We start from the raw sequence: 23244 nt of genomic DNA on the forward strand, positions 1-23244 counted from the left end.
AAAAAAAAAAAAAAAAAAAAAAAAAAAAAAGGAGCCCAGGAACCTGGCATCAGCCCCGCCGGAAGGGGAGCTCACCTGCACAAATTTGAAGACGGCAAAGGCCGGCGCGCTGTCTTCGGAGTAGAGGAAGCCCAAGATACTAAGCAACTGGGTATTGAAGCAGCTGTCCCCAAGGCCCAACAGGAAGCTGCAGAAGATGGCGACTTCTTTGCTGCACAAACGGGAAAATGAATTTCGAACGAGCACTCTTAACAGTATGTGTTAGAGCCCTTTCCAACGTCAGAGCATTCCCCTACAGGAGCATTTCGCTTTCAAGGCTTAAACACTATGAAATAAGAAGAAATCAACACTGGATGCTACAAAGTAAAAATTTATGCTCAAATGCACTCACCTGCACAGTCCAAGCCAAGTCTGGTCTATGAACTGGGTTGGGGCAGGGCCCCCCCACCTCGCCCCGGATGGTGTGTCTGGGCATTAAGGTATCCATCTATAATGGATTTGAGTTGAGTGCAGGGAAGTAAGATCCTCGAAATGGACATAACCAGCTGTGAATGAACAGGATGGCCTATCCCTTCCCCACTGTTCACTGCTCAGAGAGCAGCTACAGGATCACATCGGATACTTGTATGTCCTTTCACAGATCAAAAAAAGCATTTAGTGGGCCAAAAGGTTAAAACTAACAATTGCAGGGTGCCTGGGTGGCTCAGTGGGTTAAGCCGCTGCCTTCGGCTCAGGTCATGATCTCAGGGTCCCACATTGGGCTCTCTGCTCAGCAGGGAGCCTGCTTCCCCTTCTCTCTCTCTGCCTGCCTCTCTGCCTACTTGTGATCTCAGTCAAATAAATAAATGAAATCTTAAAAAAAAAACACAACAAAAAAAACTAACAATTGCAAAAATAACTTGGGATTCTCCATGAACTCTGATTTAAAATAATCAACATTTGCCAGAGGACCTTATAAAGAAAACAGAATTTCAGAAAATGATTAACTGCTCCATTATGAACATTTAGCCACCATTACCTCCCATCCTTCCTTAAATTACTAGAAAAATGACAGTCACTATACCTGGATTTGATGTAAGCGCTGCTATCGGTCCCTTCAACGGGAGCAATAGGAGCATCCCCAGGCATGTTGAGAAATATCAAATAAAAAGCTATAAAATGCACCAGGATGCCCAACAACACAACCGGATTTCTACCAAAACGATTATTCTTGCTCAGCAGACCAAAGAGGCTTCCACCTACAGAACCAATGAAGTAGAGAACAGAAAAACACAAGGCCAGATTAATAAATTGAAATTTTGGTTCTTTGAAAAAGATAAAGAAAACAGAGCATCCAACAACTAGTTTAATCAAGGGGAAAGCAAGCACAAATGTTAAAAATAAAAAATAACCACTGAAACAGAAGAAATTTCAAGAATCAGAATAGACTCCAAGGTCAGTGTGGTAACAGGGAGTGGATTCAGCCCCTGCCTGAAAAAAAATGTACAACAAATATGATGCAGTAGTTTTGAAGACACGAGACATCGGATGACAAAGGGCAGTGATCTCTGCGACAGAAGGGAAGGAGGGGAGCCCGGCTACTGCCCAGCTGCTGGTCTACAGAGAAGCTGAGGCTGGGCTGCAGGGGTGGGGGACGTGGGGGAGTGTAGGTGGAGCCCACAGCCCTCCCTGAATGGAGGGATACCTAGGTGGCTACAAAGTTCCAGAACAGGCTATGAGAAAGGAAAGCTGCACAGAGAGACAATTCCAAAGATCTACAGAGGGTTCCTCTGAGTCTTCCCTAAGTGCTGATCAGCACAGACTGTGAGTAAATTAGCAGAGAGCTGCAAAAGAACTGTCTAGAAGGGTTAGCTATATTAGATGTATTAAGACCCTGCCCTGGGCTGGGGGCCTTGTCCCTCAAGCCAGACAGGACATCTCATGACTCAAAGGCACTGGGTGTGCACAGAAGGGTCTTTCCTCAAGAGTGAGGAATAATTAGCCCTCGTCTGAGCACTGCTTTGGTTCTGTGCAACAAACCTCAAAAGCCCCGAAAGAGTCCTACTGTTTCCAAGTAAGTGAACCACAGCCAAGAACAAAGCTGAAGAATATTTAGGGGCGCCTGGGTGGCTCAGTTGGTTAAGTGTCTGCTTTCAGCTCAGGTCATGATCCCAGGGACTGAGCCCCGCATCAGGCTCCCTGCTTAGCAGAGAGCCTGCTTCTCCCTCTCTCTCTGCATGCCGCTTTGCTTACTTGTGCTCTCTCCCTCTCTCTGTCAAATAAATAAATAAATAAATAAAATCTTAAAAAAAAAAAAAAAAAGAATATTTTTAAGAATACAAAACTATCCAGCGCCCCACCAGGCAGAGTCCACAAAGTCTGGTATCTCCAGTGCGACCAGGCAAAGCAGCAGGAAAGCATGACCCACCATGAGGAGAGAAAGCAGTCACACACGTGGAGGTGTCATAGGATCCAACAATTCCGGTGCTAGTTCCAGAACCCAAGGGAATGAAAACATAAATCCGGACAGCAACCGTACATACGTGTTCACAGCAGCATTAATTACACTGGCCGAAAAGTGGAAACAACCCAAATGTCCAGGGAATGACGAACGGCTAGGTAAAATGGGATAGATCCGTACAATTAAATATTATCTAGTCATAAGAAAGGATGCTGCTGGTATGTGCTAGAACGTGGAGGAACCTTGGAAACATTATGCTAAATGAAAGAAGCCAGAGCTAAGGGACCATGAGTCCTGTGACTCCGTTCATATGAAAAGTCCAGAGTAAGCAAATCCGGAGAGCAAGGACATTAGCAGTTGTCTGGGGAAGGGCAAGAAACAGTTTCTAAAATTAGACTGCAGGGATGACTCACAGCCCTGTGGGTGTGACGAAAAACACTGACCCGTACACTTTAAGTGGGTGACATACATGGCACGTGAGTGATAGTTCAATAAAGCTCTCCAAAGAAATTTAAAAACCCAGAACTGTCGCAGATATGAGAATGAGCAAAAACATTAAGACGATTACTCTAACTACATTCCACAGGTTCAGATACATATAAACAGCCGGTACAGATCGCGAGGTATGCGCAGTAAAGGAAGGAACAGAAACCACAGAATTCTGCTCTCCCGGTCGTGCTGACCACCACCGGCCATTCCAAGGGTCCTACGGGTTTTTAGCATCTGTCTTCTTCCCTCAGCCATAAGCTCCAGGTGGGCAGGGAGTCTCTTATTCATACAATGGATGCATAGTAAGTATCTGACAAACTGGAAAGTTCCTCCTACAGGACAATATCCAACACACACTCCCGGCATGGAACCCGCGTTGCTGACCGAGGGCTACCCGCAGCTGTGCCGGGCCCCGGGAGGGGTACGCAAGTGTTCAATCACTACCTCGTACACCGGAAACTCATATTACATTGTACATTAACTAGAATTTGAATAAAAAACATTAAAAAAAAAAAAGAGGAATACCTACTGTGCTACAGAAAAAAAGATTGGTCTTTTTGCTTGTTGGGCCTCCTGCCCACTTCCTGGCACAGAGCTGCTCCTAGAACCCGGCGCACGTCCTCAGGGTCCGGTGTGTCTCCTGGTTGTTCTCCACTACTCCCTTCTGACCACACCAGAGTTTATACAAATGAGGTGATCCCTGAGGGGTGTGGGGTGGTGCAGCTAACTTCAGGATGGGGGCTGGTTGCCAGAAGGACCAAGGCATGCTTAGAGGATTGGAACCTTCAGCCCCGACCCCCAGACCTGGGGTAGGGGAAAGGGGTTGGAGATTGAGTTCAACTGTCATTAGCCAATGACCTCATCAACCCTTCCTCTGTAATGAAATGTCTGCACAAACCCCTAATGGATGGGTTTGGGAGAGCTACCCAGGTTGGCTGGGGAACACATCCACATACTGGGAAGGTACCATACGGGGCAGAGGTTCCTGCGCTCGGGACCCTCCTGGTCTCTACCCTGTGTGCTTCTTCACCTGCCTGTTCACCTGCATCCTTCATAAGCTTTAGTAGCACGTACAGCATTTTCCTGGGGGTCCATGGGAACCTCCAAACTTGCAACCACATCAGACAGAAGGTAGCCTGCGGACCCAGGACTTACGCGGGGCATCCAGCTTGCATCCAAGATTCAGAAGACACTTTCCCTAAGAATTTTAAGAGAAAAAGCTCGGAGAGACTACAAGCTTTCCTATGTATGGTTTTGACAGGGAATTAGATGGCAAACATCTCATAGTTATCTTAGAACAATGATAATTAAAAAAAAAAACAACCCCAAAGACCTACCTGTCTGGGTAAAAATAAGCAAGGAAATTAAAATTCAAGGACAGAGAGGTGAAGTACACTTACAATACGTATGATAACAACAATGAACTGATTTCACACAGGAACATTTTTTCAGACCAACCTAAGATTTCTCCAATGCCAATGAAAATGCCAGAAAGTCCAATAAGGCTTTTCTCTTCCGTTCCGAATTTATTTACAGCGCCAATACACGTTCCATAGACACCAGAGAAGAAAGTCAATTCCAGACCTTTAGGAAAAAAGCGGATTCAATTACACATTCACAATCTCCATTCCTGGTTCCTCTTCATGGCTGGTGGTATTTGAGCTATATACACGTACACAGTAAAACTCACTCGGCCTGATGCGTTACTCCCCACAAGCAGAGGGGTCTTAATGCTGTGTGGCTGATGAAACGGAATTAGCCACAAGATGGCAGTTGCCATGTGTTTCAGATAAGAATACACAACTCAAATAAGCAAACCCTTTACACCTTCTGTTAGAAACCGTCCTTTGGGAGTGCCTGGGTGGCTCAGTCATTAAGCATCTGCCTTTGGCTCAGGTCATGACCCCCAGGGTCCTGGGATCCAGCCCGGCATTGGGGTTCCTGCTCCTCAGGAAGCAGTTTCTCCCTCCCCAACTCCCCCTGCTTCTGCTCCCTCTCTTACTGTGTCTCCCTCTGTCAAATAAATAAATAAAATCTTTTTAAAAAGAGAGAGAGAGAGAGAAACTGTCCTTTGGGGCACTGGGTGGCTCAGTCTGTTGAGCATCTGATTCCTGATTTCAGGTCAGGTCATGGTCTCAGGGCTGTGGGATCGAGCCCCAGGACGGGCTCGGTGCTCCGTGTGGATTCTCTCGCCCTCTGCCCCTCCCCCTTGCTCGTGCTTGTGTGCATACGCACGCATAAGCAGGCTCTCTCTCTCTCTCTCAAATAAATTAATCTTACAAACAAACAAAATGATCCTGTGTGGATATGGGACGGACAGAGGACGGTACACATGCAAGTCTGTAATGGTGATTTTTAAAGCACTGTGACCGTATTAGTTGCTCTCCAAGGTTAACCGGAAGTGGGTTTGGAAAACCAATGCATGCTATCCTCCTCTGCTTAAGGGCAAAATGTCTTCATTCAACTCTTTTTCCCAGAAAAGGAAGTTTTAAAAATTAGGGCTAAAAAAATTAAGGTCAATCAGTAGAGGACCTCATTCCTTAATGCTACCAAAACTTAAGTGAATTTTAAAGATGTCTGCCATTCATTCTATTTCTCAAAAAAAGATGTTTATACCTGAAAGGTAAATAAAGGCATAAGTAACATTGGCCCATTATAGCTTTTTTTTTAACATGACAGCACTTTTTTTTTTTTAAAGATTTTATTTCAGAGCGAGAGAGAGTGCACATGCACCCAAGTGTGAATGGGGGAGGGGCAGAGGGAGAAGCAAACTCCCTACGGAGCACAGAACCCTAGCGCCCTTGATCCCAGGACCTAAGCTGAAGGCAGATGCTTCACCGACTGAGCCACCCAGGCACCTCGACATAATAGCACTTTTTAAAAGGAAATTTCCTTATCATTCTGAAGATCCGAGAGTGCTCCAGAGCCACCAGGAAACCACAGAGCTCCTTCCATTTCATTAGAAAGTGTATGAATCCACTCAGTTATTTTCTGCAGAGCTCCACTTTGCCCTAAAATCACTGGTTGTGGGGCACCTGGGTGGCTCAGTGGGTTAAAGCCTCTGCCTTTGGCTCAGGTCATGATCTCAGGGTCCTGGGATTGAGCCCCGCATCAGGCTCTCTGCTCAGGAGGGAGCCCGCTTCCCTTCCTCTCTCTCTGCCTACTTGAGATCTGTCAAATTAAAAAAAAAAAAATCACTGGTTGCAATGCCTCCCGGGGTCAACACTTTGGTAGAACCCTCCCACGCTGAATTTGCGCTGGCCCTATGACATGCTTCCACCACTGAAACGCAGTCCAAGTGACACCGGGCTCAAGCCTTCGGAAAGTCTGGTTGGTTCTCCTTTTGTTCTTTTTGGAGCCCCTAAGCAATCTGGCCTTCCTGCTGGATCGGAAGGAAGGGACCACTTGGGAGGGGGCCACGCAGCCACAGAGACTACTGTGAACAAAGACCCAGCCTTGAACTTGACCCCTTCAGACATGCAAAGGAAACTATCCAGAAGCTGTGACCCCAGCTGCCTCTACCAGCACCCAGAAGAGACCTCATTTAAGACCATCAGAAGAATCATTTAGCTGAGCCCCATCAGTGCGGAGAGCTGTGAGAAAGAATCACGTGGTGGTTGTTTTCAGTCCTCACAGTCATGACGCAGCCACAGAAAACCCAGGCCACTGTCAGCCCCGTTACCTGTATAGGCGGTCGTAATACTAAGGAGCAGCATCTCCTTGGTGACACATAACTTCAGAGACTTTTCTGTAAGAAAGAAAACAATGCAAGAGTGCTTAATGGGATTTTAATTGCCCCATGATTCTAAAACACTTACTCAACCCAGACACCTCTTGTCGGTAACACCAGCAGACAGATCCAGTGGGACCGAGGTTAAGGATTCAGACGCTGAAGGGAAGAACTTAATCCGGCCGGTGAATAAAACGCTCTCTCCACCTGCTTCGCTACATCCTACAGTGCTGTTTTGCCCCACACATTCCCCAGCTTGAATCTAAAAAAACAACAATGGAACGGAGAAAAGAAACAAGACTGTGTCAACAGACTTGAGTGAAGGTTGGGCTAAGGGCGACCATGGCCGGCAGGGAGCTAACATCCCGGGGGAAGGAGTGAGTGCAGAGCGGCTTGACGAGTGGACTCCAGAGGACAACTGCCACCCAGGGAGACTGCCGACTGCACTGAGGCTGCCACACCACTTCCTGCGATTCTCAGTTCTCTGGATCTGGGGACAAAGAGTTAGCTCGGTGTATTTGCTTAGGACTGCTTTAACGTCTGTTTTCATGCTGTTCAATGTGGTGGAGATCTGCAGTGGGAAATGCGGTCTAGAATCTGCATATATATATATTTTTAAAGATTTTATTTATTTATTTGACAGAAGAAATTACAAGTACACTGAGAGGCAGGCAGAGAGAGAGAGAAGGAAGCAGGCTCCCTGCTGAGCAGAGAGCCCGATGCAGGACTCGATCCCAAGACCCTGAGATCATGACCTGAGCCGAAGGCAGAGGCTTAACCCACTGAGCCACCCAGGCGCCCCTAACAATTGCATACTTTAACCATCTTTTTGAACCTGCTCCCATCTCATAGCTTAAGGTCACTTATCTAAACGAACAGTGGCTCCAGATTTTAGTTCTAACTCAACCACTCCCTACAAAAGTTACACAAGACACAAACGGTCTGTCCTGAATTTTGCCACATGCAGAACAGGGTATTTTTTTTCTCTAATCTCGTGGAAATACAGAGAGACTAAATGCAGTAAGACATTGTCACCATTTTCACGCATCTCCAGGAAAAAATATAGGATCAATATGAGGTTTAAAACAGTATTTTTCTTAAAGATTTTATTTATTTATTTGACAGAGAGAGATCACAAGTAGGCAGAGAGGCAGGCAGAGAGAGACGGGGAGGCAGGCCCCCCGCTGAGCAGAGAGCCCGATGCGGGGCTCGATCCCAAGATCCTGAGATCATGACCAGAGCTGAAGGCAGTGGCTTAACCCACTGAGCCACCCAGGTGCCCCTAAAACATTATTTTTAATAAAAAAAGTAATGACATTAGCAAAGTACATTTGCTTTTGAATAACCAGAAGATTAACAAAAAATTTTAAAATGTTGGGGCGCTTGGGTGGCTCAGTGGGTTAAGCCTCTGCCTTTGGCTCAGTGGGTTAAGCCTCTGCCTCTGCCTCATGATCTCAGGGTCCTAGGATTGAGCCCCGCATCAGGGTCTCTGCTCAGTGGGGAGCCTGCTTCCCCTCCTCTCTCTCTGCCTGCCTCTCTGCCTACCTGTGATCTCTCTGTGTCAAATAAATAAATAAATCTTTAAAAAAGATTTTTTTAAACATGATCTACAATGATACTATGACTGTGACCATATGTCATTACGTTTGTACAAAGCCACAGAATATACACCACCCGGAGTGCACCCCTGTGTGAACTGTGGACTCTAGGTGACGATGAAGTGTGAACGCAGCCTCAACCATATTGAAGGGGGACTTGGATAGTGGGGGAGGCTGCGTCTCTGTGAGGGTGAGGCGCACAGGGGAACTCTCCTCCTTCTCAATTTTGTTGTGACCCTAAAATAGCTCTAATGAGACGCTTGGGAGGCTCAGACAATTAAGTGTCTGTATAGACGGTCGTAATACTAAGGAGCAGCACCTTCAGCTCGGGTGCTGATCCTGGAATCCTGGGATCAGACCCCACGTGGGGCACCCTGCTCAGTGGGGAGTCTGTTTCTCCTTCTCTCTTTGCCCCTCCCCCTTCTCCTTTTCTCTCTTGCTCACTCTCCCTCTCAAATAAATTTTTAAAAAAATCTAAAAAGATTCTAAAAAATGAAGTGCTTTAAAAACAATACGTCATCCATTTGCAGAAATAGATAAAGTGATCCTAAAATTCATTCAAGGGGCCCACTGTGGCCAAAATGATCTTGAAAAAGAACAAAGCTGGCGGGCTCACCCTTCCCAACGCCACAGCACGACGGTCATCAGCACAGCGTGCTACCAGAGTAAGGATAGACACGTGCATCCGGAAATGAACGCTCACATTTACTGTCAATTTTCGACCCGACACACTCCAGGGGGGTAAGAACAACAATCTTTTCAGCAGGACAAGCAGGTGGCCACATGCAGAGGAATGAAGTTGGACTCGCACCTCGCAACACACACAGCAAGGAACTTAGAAGAGATCCCAGACCTCAGTGTCGGGGCGGAGACTATAAAAGTCTTAGAAGACAACACAGGAGCAAATCTTTGTGACCTGGGCCAGTCAAAACCTTAGAACACCAAAAACACACGCAAAAGATAAAATGGATAAATCATGAGCCCTCGACAAAAATTCAGAACTTTTGAGCTTTAAGAGATACCACTGAGAAAATGAAAAGTCAACCTAAGAAATAGGAGAAAAGATTTGCAAATCATATGAGAGACTTTTATCTAGGGTACGAGAAGAATTTTTACAACTCGGCAATAAAAAAAGAACTCATAAAAAATGGGCAGAGGGCGCCTGGGTGGCTCAGTGGGTTGGGCCGCTGCCTTCGGCTCAGGTCATGATCCCAGGGTCCTGGGATCGAGCCCCGCATCGGGCTCTCTGCTCAGCAGGGAGCCTGCTTCCTCCTCTCTCTCTGCCTGTCTCTCTGCCTGCTTGTGATCTCTGTCAAATAAATAAATAAAATCTTAAAAAAAAATAAATAAAATGTGCAATACGTAAAAAAAAAAAAAAATGGGCAGAGGACCTGCACAGACAGGTCTCCTGAGACGCAATACAAATGCCCCACGAGCATGTAGAAATAGGTTCCACGTCCTTAGCCATTCGCAAAACGCCAATCAAAACCACGAGACACCACTTTACACCCACAGGGACAGCTATCCTCTGAAAGACAGATAAGAGCTCAAGAAGTAGAGAACCTGGAGAAACTGGAACCTTCAGATACGGCTGATGGGACCGTAAAATGGTGCAACCACTCCAGAAGACATCTGGTGGTTCCCGGAGGGTGAAACACGGCGACCAGAACACACAGCAATCCTGCGGCTCCTAGGCGCCTACGGAGATGTGCAGATGTACAGCCACACAAAAACCCATGCACAGGGCGCCTGGGTGGCTCAGCTGGTTGAGTGACTGCCTCAGCTCAGGTCATGATCCTGGAGTCCTGGGATGGAGTCCTGCATGGCTGGAGAGGGTGTCCCCGCTCTGCAGGGGGTCTCCTTCTCCTGACCTTCCCCCTCTCATGCCCGTTCTCTCTCATTCTCTATCTCAAATAAATAAAGTATTTAGAACAAAACAAAACAAAACAACCTGTCCACACATGTTCACAGCAGCATTATTCATGATGCCTACAAACAACCCATTCTGCAGAACATGCTAGAACACGGATGAGCCTCGAAACCGTGACTGTAAGTAAAACCAAAGCCAAGAAATAGGTCATAGAAAAGCACACAGAGTCCGACTCTATGTATACAAAATGACCTCCAGGATAGGCAAGTCCGGAGAAAGAAAGCGCATTAATGAGAGCCTGGGGTGCGGGATGGGGGGGGTGGGGAGGAAATGGGCAGTGAATGCTGACAGGGACATCAGTTCCTCCTGGGCTGAGGAGCAGGGCCTATAATGGACTGTGGTGACAGATGAAGAACCCCGTGTATGTACTAAAGGCCACTGAATTGTCTACTTTAAATGGGTGATCAGACAGCACGTGAATTATATTCAGTAAACCTGTTCTATTAGGAGAAAAAAATACCACCTAACAGCTTAATGGATCCCCTTGCAGACTTAAAACAATGTTCGACAGAAACAAATTTCATTACGTATACAATTTCAAAATTTGTTTTCACGTAAGAGAGCAAATATGTTCTAACATCATCGAGCTCATTTTAATGGCCAAGATAATCTACCGTACAGATGTACTGAGGCCTTATAGAGAAATATTTCAATTACTTTCAGTTTCTCCCTAATAGACACCTCTTAACCATTAAATCTTGATAAAAATTCTTAAATTATTCCCTGAGGATAGTCCTGTTAGTGGAATTGCCGGGGTAAAGGCACAGACATTTTAAGGCTCCTGAGAACTGGCCGACTAATGGCTCTTCAGAAAATAACACAAATATATATTCCCATCAGCAAGGTGGTCTTATGCATAGAAACACCTACTCCCCATAACACGGACCATTAATTTTTTATCTTTTGAAATTTGATGGAAAACTTTCAAACCTGTATTTCTTAGACTTAAACAAACACCTTCCCTGCCATTTCAGCTCTATTAAGTTGCTTTGACAAAGGTTCACAGTTTAAGCCACGAAAGGGCCTTCTTTTTCCTTATCGTCTGAGTGACCTGCCTTAGAAGCTTCTCCAGTTACTTTTCTAGTTGCATTTCTATGTTGAACCCACCCGGAATGCCAGGAGATACGACATTTGAGTCTCTCTTCCTACACAGCCCACTCCTTAACTTTGCTTATTTAAGAGTCTTTTATTGTATTTATTGTACTGTGGACGTGGGGCTGATTCTAGAATCCAGTTCCACGGCTCTTTCTATCCCAAAGTGTTCAAATGAACTCACAGTCGACTTTAATATTCATTAGGGAAAGTCCTCCTCCTTTTCAAAAAGTTCCTGGGCTATTCTGATTTATTCTTCCAGATCGACTTTAGGACTGCTTCAGGACCAAAAGATAAATTTTAAAGAATTCTAGAATCCCATGAAGCATACACACTCAGTTGAGGAATAAGGTGCTTTTCAGATAACCAGGAGCCTTTCCCATACAACACGCATCACAGCGTCGACAGAAGGAATGTGATGACTGAGAATAAATGAAACACAGCCCCCCACGATGCCCCCCACCAAGACAGATGGATTACTTAAAGCTTAGACAGTCTTCTTCCTTCCTGTCTTCTCTTTGACTTCCTTGGTACATCATTACCTTCCGTTGCTCCCCAGGGCCCAGCAACCAGCTCCTAAATCTGCCTGCCCTGTAACACCTTACACGCCCCTTATCTTTTTGGCTGCTCCTTCTTTCTCCCCATTCAGACGAGACAGCTCAACATCCTATCACTCCCACACCCTCCTGAGCAACCAACTAGTTCCGCGTGGAACTAGTTGGCCCCCATTGTGTTAGTGCCCCATTTTAATGACAGAGAAGTTGAGGCAAGGTCTGTACACTGGGGAAGGACATCATGAATCTGGTTACTATCCACAGCAGCCAGGCAGAGCAGGTTCCACAATGGTGCAGAGAGGCCGTATAAGCCTCACCAAGGCCGGATGGACCATTCCATAAGCCTGGGGTCATCAATCTCCCTTTTCCTTGACTCCATGGCTCACCGGTAAGCCAATGTTGCTTTCTAGGCCAAGAAGGGAACAATAAGAAGTGAGTATCTATGAAAGGACTCACTAAAAAATATTAAATGCCATCATATATGGTTAAATCGAGGGGCATCTGGGTGGCTCAGGTTGGTTAAGCGACTGCCTTTGGCGCAGGTCATGATCACAGGGTCCTGGGAATGAGTCCTGCATTAGGGTCTCTGCTCAGTGGGGAGTCTGCTTCTCCCCCTGCTTGTTCTCTCTCTTTCAAATAAATAAAATCTTAAAAAAATTTTTTTTTTTAATCTTAAAAAAATAATGGTTAGATGGAGACTTCCGTGGGTTTGTTTAGTTTGAGTCCTTTCCCATCTGGTCCCTCTGATCAATAAAGAGCCTGTGACAAACAAGTTTCTAGGCCCGTAAAGCTGAAAGACCTTCGACTGTGGTGACCTCCTGTCCTGCTGGGGGACAGTCAGGCTGCATCCTTTTTAATAACAGCATATCATTAAGAATGTGTTCCTAAGGGGGCGCCTGGATGGCTCAGTTGGTTAACCATCTGCCTTCAGCCCGGTTCTTGATCCCAGGGTCCTGGGATCGAGCCCCACGTGGGGCTCCCTGCTCAGCAGGGAGTCTGCTTCTCCCTCTGTCCCTCCACCGGCTCGTGCTCTTTCTCTCTCTCTCTCTCTCTCTCTCTCAAAAACAAATAAAATCTTAAAAAAAAACAAAAACAAAAAACTGGTCCTAGGGGCGCCTTTGTGGCTCAGTGGGTTAAACCTCTGCCTTCTGCTCAGGTCATGATTTCAGGGTCCTGAGATCGAGCCCCGCATCTGGCTCTCTGCTCAGCAGGGACCCTGCTTCCTCCTCTCTCTCTGCCTACCTCTCTGCCTACTTGTGATCGCTCTGTCAAATAAATAAATAAAATCTTAAAAAAAAAAAAAACAAAAACCTGGTCCTGAAACATAAGAAATACATGTAACAGAAGCCCGATTAAATAGCCTGAACGATAAGATGTTATATATTCGAAACTCAGACTACCACACCCATAGCCTTTTCTAAAAAAGGACCACAGGAATTCTTGGCTAGAAGTTGGGTGCTTTGTATCCTCTGACTCAGGCCATGGCTGATTAGATGAAGAATTTGCATCCAAGCCCAAGGCATCCTGTAGACTCCCCACAAGCACAGAGCGAATAAGGCCAAAGGGCTTAACTGAAACAACACGGGCCCTAAAAGGCTGTCCCCCACAAGACAGCGGTCAGATTCTCTCTCCTTGGGAGACAAAGAGGCCGAGAGAGCTGGGGCAGAAGCAGAGAACTGGCCCCCATCAGGCCCTACGAGAACCGGAAGCCATGTTTGCCGGTTTCTGAAGGAACCGCAAGATGGCCGTTATGGGACTCACTGGCTTTGCCAGTGACACAGTTTGGGCTGGAATCCCAGCTCAGCAATGTCCCAGCTACCTGACCTTGGGTAGGTAATTTCTCTAAGCCTCGATTCTCTCTTCTATAAAATGCAGAGAATGGCAGGTGCGTGTTCTAGGGATACACACCTTTAGAATAACACAAAAAGAACACTGAGGAAAGAGCCTCCTGCCGTCGAGCGCAACTGTTCTCCCAGACTCGGTTCTGAGGAGTCGGTCTGTGTGTCCTCACTGCCTTGTAAAGCGCAGTCCGTGAGCAACCCGCACCTCCCCGCGTGTCCCTGGCCGGGCAGTCGGGCGGCCGGCCGGCCCGCGCACCCCCAGTTACAGAGACGCCGGGAAGACAAGCGGACTGCGGGGCCGCAGACCTGGAGAAACGAAAACACCGCAGGACCGGCGACCCAAAGCCACCAGGGAAAGGGGGAAGGCACATGTTGTGGCTGTTCCCAAGTAGATGTTGTGGCTGTTCCCAAACAGCTCTTACATTTCAGACACAGAAAATACTTACTGAATGCATCCACTGCTTTTCCCATAGTGCTCTGGGCAGACCTGGAAAAATAAAACAAAATATCAAAGCGTTTTCCCCTGAAAAACTGAAGAGAGAACCAAAATGCTATCATACTTTCATGGATGTTCGTCAAAGCTCCGTCCTCTACGTGGTCTGGCAAACGCTGCCATTGCCCGAGACGCTCCTCGCTCCGGGGTGTCCCTCCAGGACCCCATCCTTGCCTCGGAGAACAAGGGCCACCTGGGTGACCCTTTATTCACAGCTGAACACCGTTCCCTCAAACTCGGCTGAGAGCACACACCCACACGTGTCCTCAGAAAGGCTACTTCAGGCAGGACAGAACTCTCCTCCACCCTGCTATTCCCATACGGTCAAGACCCCTTGGGAGAACTCGATCTCCCTCCACTCGGACTCCTTCAAAACGAAGTTGGGCGGCGTGAAAACTCTTCAAATGCACCACCAGCCCCTGGGCTGCCAGCCGGGTGCGGGAGAAGCTGGGGGTCAGAGACGTGGGCTTCAGGGGTTTGCCACTTCTTCCTCGTACGGTTTTAGAGAAGTTATTGCTTGCCTCCAAGTTTCACTTGCCTGTTTATAAAACAGGGGCGCCACCACTTCACTGGAACGATGTAACGGGACTGTGTAGCCAAAATCAAGAGTCTGACACTTAACCAACGGAGTCACCCAGGCACCTCGGAACCGTACACTCTGAATGGGTAAACTGTATAGCGTGTGAATTATATCTCAATAAAAACTGTTTTTTAAAAAAAGATTCCTACTTCTCTCTCACCTACTAGAAAGCTCTACGAATACACGAACCTCTCTCTGTTTGTTCAACGAAACACCCTCCGGACAGAGCCTGGAACAGACGCTCAGATACAGACCCAGGGAGGGGGCGGAGGAGGGAGGCCAAGGAGGCAAAACCGCCAATGAAGGAATTCCTGGAGGCCGCCCAGCTCCCAGGGCCTCACGTGGGCCAATTATGCCTAAGGGGACGGCTCAGGCAGGACACTGAGCTACCGTTCTGCATCCTCAAATCATCTTCCGTAAGGACGTTAGTGGAATCCTTTAAATTCAGATCCTATTTTTTTCCTTCAATGGCTTTTTTTTTTTTTTTTTTTTTTTTTTTTGAGGCAGGTCGGGGCAGAGGGAGAGACTCTCAAGCAGACACCGCCCCCAACCCTGCTGAGAGTAGAGCCTGACATTGGGCTTGATCTCAGGACCCTGAGATCATGACCTGAGCCCGAAATCAAGAGCTGGATGCTCAGCTAAGCCACCCAGGCACGGCCCCTCTTCAACCTCTTCAACGGCTTCCAGTCACACCGAGAACAGAACCTGCGTCCCTGCACGGCCTCCCGGGACGGACTCCCTGCCCACTGCAGACACTCCCGCTTCCACTCCCTCCCTCCGCCTCCCTGCGGCCCTGGCACCCACCGCACCCCTTCCCACCACCTGGCCTTGGCCGTGGCCATCAGCGGATCCTCCCTGCTCATGGGTCAGGCCTCAGGGAGCCCCCAGCCCTCCACCACCTCCCCCTTGCACTGCCTTCTTCGCACACACTTTGTGGTTTTACACCAGGACCGTCTATACCCCCTCTAAAATTAAGCTGCACTAAAGCAGGGACTTATCTGTCTTGTTCGCTGCCGTACCCCTCAGCTTTATAGGGGGGCTGGCGCAGGGTCTGTGCTCCTTATAGAATAAAGACAAGGAAGCTTTAAGTTTGGGAGACAAAATGCTAAAAGGACTAAGCAACACTGCTTCCTCAGTACTGCATCCCAGCAGTTACACAATCCTCTGTCCACGAATTCCCTGAGAACAGGGATGGCCTGTATCTGTCTGCACGGCACCAACACCGGACGCTGGCTAAACGAACCAGGGTTTTAGTTTCTGCTGAATCTGTGGTATTCACCTTCACAGAATGCTTCTCCAATATCTGTTAGCTTATGATTAAAAATACACACACATAGTTCACATTATGTATATGGACCAGAAATATATACCCATAAGTACATACATATTCAAACCAAAGGTGACTCTTCTCCTTTGCTTTATTTTTATTTTTTAAAATATTTTGTTTATTTATGTATGAGGACAGAGAGAGAGAGAGCACAAGCAGGGGGAACAGCAGAGGGAGAGGGAGAAGCAGGCTCCCCACTGAGTAGAGAGCCTGATGTGGGTCTCGATCCCAGGACCCTGGGATCACGACCTGAGCTAAAGGGAGACACTTAAGTGACTAAGCCACCCGGGTGCCCCTCTCTTTTGCTTTTAACAAACTTAGTGAAATTTTGAATGCTTAGTGATCCTCTGACCGGAGAATTTTAGGCCTTTTTGGGATTAACAAGGGAGCACAGCCTGCCTCTCTGCCTGCTTGTGATCTCTCTCTGTGTCAAATAAATAAATAAAATATTTTTAAAAAGAAAGAAAAGGTTGGGAATCTCTAAACTACATCCACTCAAAATATATTTTCAAATAAAAAGGAACATTGCCAACTTCTTACTCGTTGACTTCCAGGTCCTGGTCATCAGAGGACTCATCTTCTCCCAGGACATTTTCAGAATCTGGCTGCCGAATGAGAAAGAAAAGAACTGTCCCCACAAGGCTAATCACTGTCAGGGCAATAAACACTGTTCTTCGGTCACTCTCTGGAGAAAAAAGAAAGAAGAAAGCAGATAGCACTGGCCATGCAAACAGTTCGAGTTAGTGTGGTGTTTAAAACCATCCAAACGTTTCCTTGTTACATGTTTACTTTACTGCATTAGTGAAAATCTCAAACAAGAAACTCAACAGAATACCTTCACCTTTGTCCTTCAGTTAAAGTACTAATAAGCCAAAAGAAAAATGGCACAAGAAATTAATCATATTCTTTTAACCAAAGAAGTGCACAGACAAAACAAGGGTTCAAAAGTCTAACAAGCGACTGGCAAGCTTGTACACGGCATGACTTCCCCTATACCTTGAGCTGCTGCTCAAAGCAGAGTCAAAAACTAAAATCCTAGCTTAATAATATAAGCAAACTGTGAAGTGTGTAAACCTGGCGATTCACAGACCTGTACCCCTGGGGCTAAAAATACATTCTATGTTTATTTAAAAAAATTTAAAAATTATAAAATGGAAAAAAATAATATAAGGAAAAAAGTTACTAACTACTAAAATCTGAGAGGACTTAAGGCAGCAAGGTTCATTGGAACAATGTGAACAGAGCAATAATGGATCTTTTTGTGAAATTCTTCTTCCTTTTCAAACATGTGTGCATAAAGCAAAGCAAAAAGCACAAACCTGATATCTGAGTTTTCCCTTGCCAAGCAAAATAGATGTAGAGGTTTCCAAAGAACAAGCTGAGGGAAGAAAAGGGAGGACAGGATGTTGAGAATTTATTTCCATATTTACAGTTTTTACAGCGGTTTTTCCATTATTTGTTAAAAAGAGAGAGAAAAAGAGATTTTTTTAAAAGCATATATAATTTTTAAAGTCTCTACCTGCCCTGGATCATTTGAAAGTATCAACTCCGCCCTGACTCCTTCTAAAAAACTAACTGGCCCAAATGGAATTCGGTCTCCTGCTACCTGACCTGAATCAGAGCTGCCCTTCAAAGGCTCGACTCTCTTGGAAACATGTGATTTATTGGGACTCCGGAAATGACTACTTGGAAACAAGCTTATGCTACTTCTCCAGTTCTCTATTTTAAAGACTCTATGGCGGGGGTTGGGGTGGGGGGAATCCACGATTCAGTTACCTGCATCTAATCAGACACTTTAGCATACTTTCCCAGAAAAGGGATCATTCACTTACAGTTTGGTTTCTTAATACACACCCCCTTACAACTAAACATCTGTATTTATGAAGACTTATCAACACCACAATTTGGGGCAATAACCACGAGGGTAAAGCCTCAGGACAGATTCCACGAAAGAATGACCATTTTTGCTTTTTTACTTAGGAAATATATAACATGCTAGATCATTCAGCACTGATATAGTCTCACTTTCAAATTTTTAAAAATTCATTTATTTTTAAGTAATCTCTACACCCAACGTGTGGCTCCAACTCATGACCCTGAAATCAAGAGTCATATGCACCCCCCCACAACTGAGCCAGCCAGGTGCCCCTCATTTTTGAATTTTAATATATTTGTTCATAGTTATCAAAAGCTGCTCAGTGGGAAGGATGTGGTCTTTGGAATCCAGATAAGGATGGTTTAAATCAGATCAGTTACTTCACGTTTTAAGCCCGTTTTCTCATCTGTAGCACACAGATAATACCTTCTGGTCTCCCTAGGTGGTGAGGATTACTGAGATTTACTAAGGAAGCCAACGGTCCCTGCCTGAAATACAGCAGATACTAAATACATTACGGTTAATATGATTTTCTCTTTACTAATCGTGACTGCCGATGAGGCAGGTGCATGCCTTTCATGCAATTCTCTAAAACATTAACTCCGTATCATATGCAGCTAGGAAGTCAGGTCCTGGAACATGGAAGGATGCAATTTTCAACACAACAAAGATCTAAAAAGATGGTGTAACAACAGAATTAAAGGAAAGACTGAGCTCCAGGAGGATTATTACCTAGATTGTAAGAGTGCCCAGAAAATTCCACTGTTTCTCCCAATAGTATGCTCATCTGAATTTATTGTCAGGCAATTTCCTTGTGCTGTCCAAAGCACTGAAATTCAAACCAAAAGTTTGTCAAGGGAATGAGATCACTTGGCTTCTTCCCCCACAAAACACACGATACGCTTAAGTAAATCCCAGAAGACAGAGAAAATAAACATCAAGATACTTACCAGCAGCTGCAATTCCAATGAAAACAGAAGCTGTGTAGAAGGACCACGGGAGAGGCTGGATAAAAACGGCAATGTACATGCTAAAATGTAACAGGTCAACGCATTACGGTCAAACAATACCGCATAGAGAATGCCAGTTATGCCTTCTAGGAATCGGTTCTGATGATTCTTTTGTTTTAAAAGTCAACCTGGGGGCGCCTGGGTGGCTCAGTGGGTTAAGGCCTCTGCCTTAGGCTCAGGTCATGATCTCAGGGTCCTGGGATCGAGCCCCGCATTGGGCTCTCTGCCTGGCGGGGAGCCTGCTTCCCCTTCTCTCTCTGCCTGCTTCTATGCCTGCTTATGATCTCTCTCTCTGGCAAATAAATAAATAAAAAATCTTAAAAAAAAAAACAAAAACCCACAAAAGTCAACCTGTAAAGGACTTCTCCAGTATTGCAAAAAAAAAAAAAGGGACAGATGCGACCTACTCATTTCTTAATGTATTATTTCGAATTGGGTCAGACACTGAATAAGGGTTTGCAATCGGTCTTTGCCAATAGCTCAGCTTGTGCTGGGACTGCAGTTCTACAACCCAGAAGAAAAGCTTAGTTATCTCGGGTTGAATTCCTGCTAATCAACGTGATATAAAATAAGAGTATTTCACAGGAAGTTCTTTCCAAATCCCACAGAAAGAGATGTGGGGATACTATTTTTATGAAGAGTAAAATGAAAGGAAGTGGGCACACATGCCATCACACTGAAACAACATGGCATCTCTGGGCATCAAGAAGAGAACAAATCCCTAAAATACTGCCTGTCAACTATTCAATCCAAGTAGGCATTTTTTTTTTTTAAAGTAATCTCTGCACCCAAAGTGCGGCGTGAACCTACAACTCGGAAATCGAGTGTCACATGCCTTTCTGACTGAACCAGCCACGCGCCCCCAAGTCAGCAATTTCTTGTGAAAAGTTTACTACGTGCTTGGAAGGTGCTGAGGGAGTTTGGATTAAATGAAAGAAAATCACACTACTCACCTGTAAAATAAACCACTTGCAAACATAGAGAGCTGAGGTCCTATAATGGCAACCACTGATGGTGTAATCAAATTTGAAGCGGAGAACACGCCATAAATAATTGCCATGCTGTACACACAACACATAAAAGGGAAAAACAAAACCCTTGAATCACTGTCTCCAAAGTGTGTTTTTCCAAATCTGCTTAGAGTCTATAGATTTTTCTGTCATAAACCTTCATTTCTCTAGTTGAACTTAACGATAAGTCTGTCATTAAGCTGAATCCTACAGTGAGGTTTTCACGTACACAGAATCTTGAAGTCTCATCAAATTTCCCTTGGACTCAGCCTGCCTTGGACAACATGCTTTTAATGGAATGGTAATGCATAAAACCAGCTAACATGTAACCTGCAACAGACATCAAACCAAGTATTTTATGGATGTTTTCTTTATTAAATCTGACAGCTCTATAAAGTATTATTATTATCCTCACTCTACAGAAAAGAAAACTGAAACACGGAGGGGTTAAGGTACTTGCCACAAGTCCAGCTGGACAGCTGGGGGAAGAGTGAAGCCAGAATCTCATCCCTGGTGGTCTCGCCCCCGAGGCCACAGTCAACCAGTCTGCTCTACAAGTCAACCGGTCTGCTCTACAAGTCAACCAGTCTGCTCTACAAGTCAACCAGTCTGCTCTACAAACTTAGTTTACAACTCCTGGCAACTGCGTGAAATTTCCTAGTTATAAACAGCAGGCACAGAGTTATCACTCGCTTAAACCAGAACTGATTTAACTCAATCTAATCATCTCACTTGAACATTATTCAGCTACTATAGACCCAGCCCTAGAACACATGTCTTGTAGCAGTGTGATAAAACCATTTTGAGGGTCCTCAATTCATTCCCCAGACACTATCCACAAACCCAAAGTAAATTATTCTCTGACTTTTATGATCCTTTCAAACAGTAAAGGTTTGCTGGAATTGGAAGACAAAATAAAAACTGTAGTATTGTTAATTGCTTAAAAAATGGACATTAGCACCCCTTTATTCTGAAACGTCATATGTAAGATCAGGTTTAGCATAGGGAATAACCAAATAAGATGAGTTGGGGGGGGGGTATTGGTCAGCATCTAATGGTTAATTGCAAAGAAATTAAGAACCCATATGTGCTTCTATTCAAGTGTTTATATCCATGTGTGCATTACACTCCCAGCTTCAATCACAATGTACTAGTGACTCATGAAGGTCTTTTCACTTTATTATCTGTCTGTAAAAGTGGGACTAAACACCTTAACAAAAATCTAAAAGCTCCCGATGACAGCACGTTCATCACAAAATTACAAAGACAGGAGGGCTGATTCAAGAATCATATAAAACATCCTCTGTTTAGGATTGAGAAGATGTACTTATGACAACACTTGAGTGTTTATTAAACGCCAGGCGCTGTGCCAAGAGCTTCACACCCATTTTCTGAGCGAGGAAACGGCTCGCAGAAGTAACCTACCTAACGTAACGCAGTGTTAAACCATGAAACCAGGATTTCAAACCCAGTATTTAATTCCACATGACACCGAAACTCGCCATGTTTATTATGTTCTGCCAAACAGACCAGACACAGAGAAAAGGCAACCACTACGAATTCAATCACGGTATCATGGCCGGAGATTCTGATAAGATTTCGGTTAACTACTGTAATACAGGAAGGAAAGTCACAGGGTACCATACCTGGTATAGCCACTGCCGTGAAAGTCTGTGCTATTTAAGCTCCTGATGACAGTTTGCTGCGTGAAAGATAAAGCTAATCAATGAAAACATTTTGCAGTCTCCCTCCCCATCCCCACCGAAGTTTGTCTCCAAGAACTGAAAATGAAGCCCCCGGCAAAAACTCTAAAGATACTCAGTACTTCATGTTGAAAGTCAACTAGGAGACAAGAAGACGGACGACAGGGAAGGGGGAAAGATCAGCTGTAGCTATGCCTGGCGGTTCTTTTCTCCTCAATTCTCCCAGGACTCATGGAGCCCTTAATGCCGACAAGAAATAATAACACGTCACCCCCCAGGTCAACCAGAGGAATAAGCCGCACGGTTGAACTCCCCATCCCGGTACAATATTAGCAAGACCCGTCCGACACACGACATTGACCTGAGGCATAAAAAAACGAGGAAGGGCAGGCGGGGAGATAGAAGGCGCGACCTAAGCGCGCGGTTCGGCGCAATTCCTGATTATTGTCATTTTCGGAACGCGTTAGGAGAGGCACGGCCAAGGAGGGAGAACAGATCCCGACTCACCGCCACGTTTCCGCAAGTTTGAAAGGCGGTGAACATGAACATAAAGGCAACTCCTAAAATTATAATGTTGAAGAGCTTTTTAGATTCCGGGGACATGGTGGCTCGACTCGGCCGGGGGCCCGCAGCGGCCCAGGGCGGTCAGCTCTCCTCGGGGCGAACCCACTGACAATCCTGGGGAAGGAAGCGAGACGGTGAGAAGAGGAGGCCGATCCGGGGGCAAGGCTGCCAAGCTGTCAACTTCCAGGTCTTGGATCAGAATCGCGGGTCAGAGTGAGGTCCTCCCCGCGGGCAGTCAGGACATTCCTAGGAGCCGATCCGAGCAGAGAAGGGCCCGACCCCCGGAGAGGCGCCAATAATGTCGTGGCTCACGTTGGGGGGCCCGCGAGGGGGATCGGGGGCCGAGACCGAGGTGCAGCGGCCGGCGCGGCCCCGCCCGCCCGGCCCTGACTCACCGCGGGTCAGGCGACCCGGTCACCTGACCGCAGCCGCGGCCGGCCGCTGGGCCGGCTGGGAAATGTAGTCCTGTACAGCCCGAGACGCGCAGGCGCGCCGTGAGGGGAGGGGCGTCGAACCCGCGCCCCACCCCCCCCACCAAGGAGGAGCTTCAAAGCGGAACCCCGCCGAGAAATCGGGAACTGCCGGAGGGAACCCGGAGACGTGGTAGCGGGGCCTGAGAAGGCCGGAGACCGCGGGGCAAACGGGAGGAGGAGGAGAAGTACTCGCTCTGATAGAAGCGGGAACCTCCTGCTGAGGTCCGAGCGGAAAAGCTGCGTGGGGCTCGGATATTGGCATGAAAAGAAGGCGTGGCCTGGAAGGGGAGCGCTTCCTGTTCCTCTTGCGGGAGAACGCCCGTACGGCCTCGCAGCCGGAAAGAGCTTTTCGCGGGCTTTCCAACTGCCCGAAAATTCCGCTCCCCCCTCCCAGCAACAGTGACTCCGCGCTTTTCGGCCCGCCCGCCGGACTCGGCGCAGGCGCGTCGGGCAGGGGTGGGGCGCGTGGCCGCGGCGTTGCGGGGCGGGGAGGGGCGAGCCAATCAGGGGATTCATTTCCGGGTGGCGCGGGCG

At 46.6% G+C, this 23244-nt stretch overlaps 1 protein-coding gene across 1 annotated transcript in view; it reads right to left on the reverse strand.

The window, feature by feature from the left end:
* MFSD11 (major facilitator superfamily domain containing 11) overlaps positions 1-23105 on the reverse strand; it is a 27246-nt gene extending 4141 nt beyond the window's left edge. The window contains exons 1-13 of the mRNA XM_059378629.1: positions 22633-23105; positions 22181-22351; positions 21617-21672; positions 19914-20021; positions 18901-18980; positions 18683-18779; positions 17394-17452; positions 16615-16759; positions 14121-14161; positions 6612-6677; positions 4388-4513; positions 1064-1238; positions 76-211 (exon numbers count right to left, since the gene is read on the reverse strand). Coding sequence (XP_059234612.1) covers positions 76-211; positions 1064-1238; positions 4388-4513; positions 6612-6677; positions 14121-14161; positions 16615-16759; positions 17394-17452; positions 18683-18779; positions 18901-18980; positions 19914-20021; positions 21617-21672; positions 22181-22276 — 1185 coding nt within the window. The 5' untranslated portion in view covers positions 22277-22351; positions 22633-23105. The remainder of the gene's footprint in view (positions 1-75; positions 212-1063; positions 1239-4387; positions 4514-6611; positions 6678-14120; positions 14162-16614; positions 16760-17393; positions 17453-18682; positions 18780-18900; positions 18981-19913; positions 20022-21616; positions 21673-22180; positions 22352-22632) is intronic.
* Positions 23106-23244: the final 139 nt, after the last annotated feature.

Source organism: Mustela nigripes, chromosome 16, assembly GCF_022355385.1.
Source record: "Mustela nigripes isolate SB6536 chromosome 16, MUSNIG.SB6536, whole genome shotgun sequence".
Lineage (NCBI taxonomy): Eukaryota > Metazoa > Chordata > Mammalia > Carnivora > Mustelidae > Mustela > Mustela nigripes.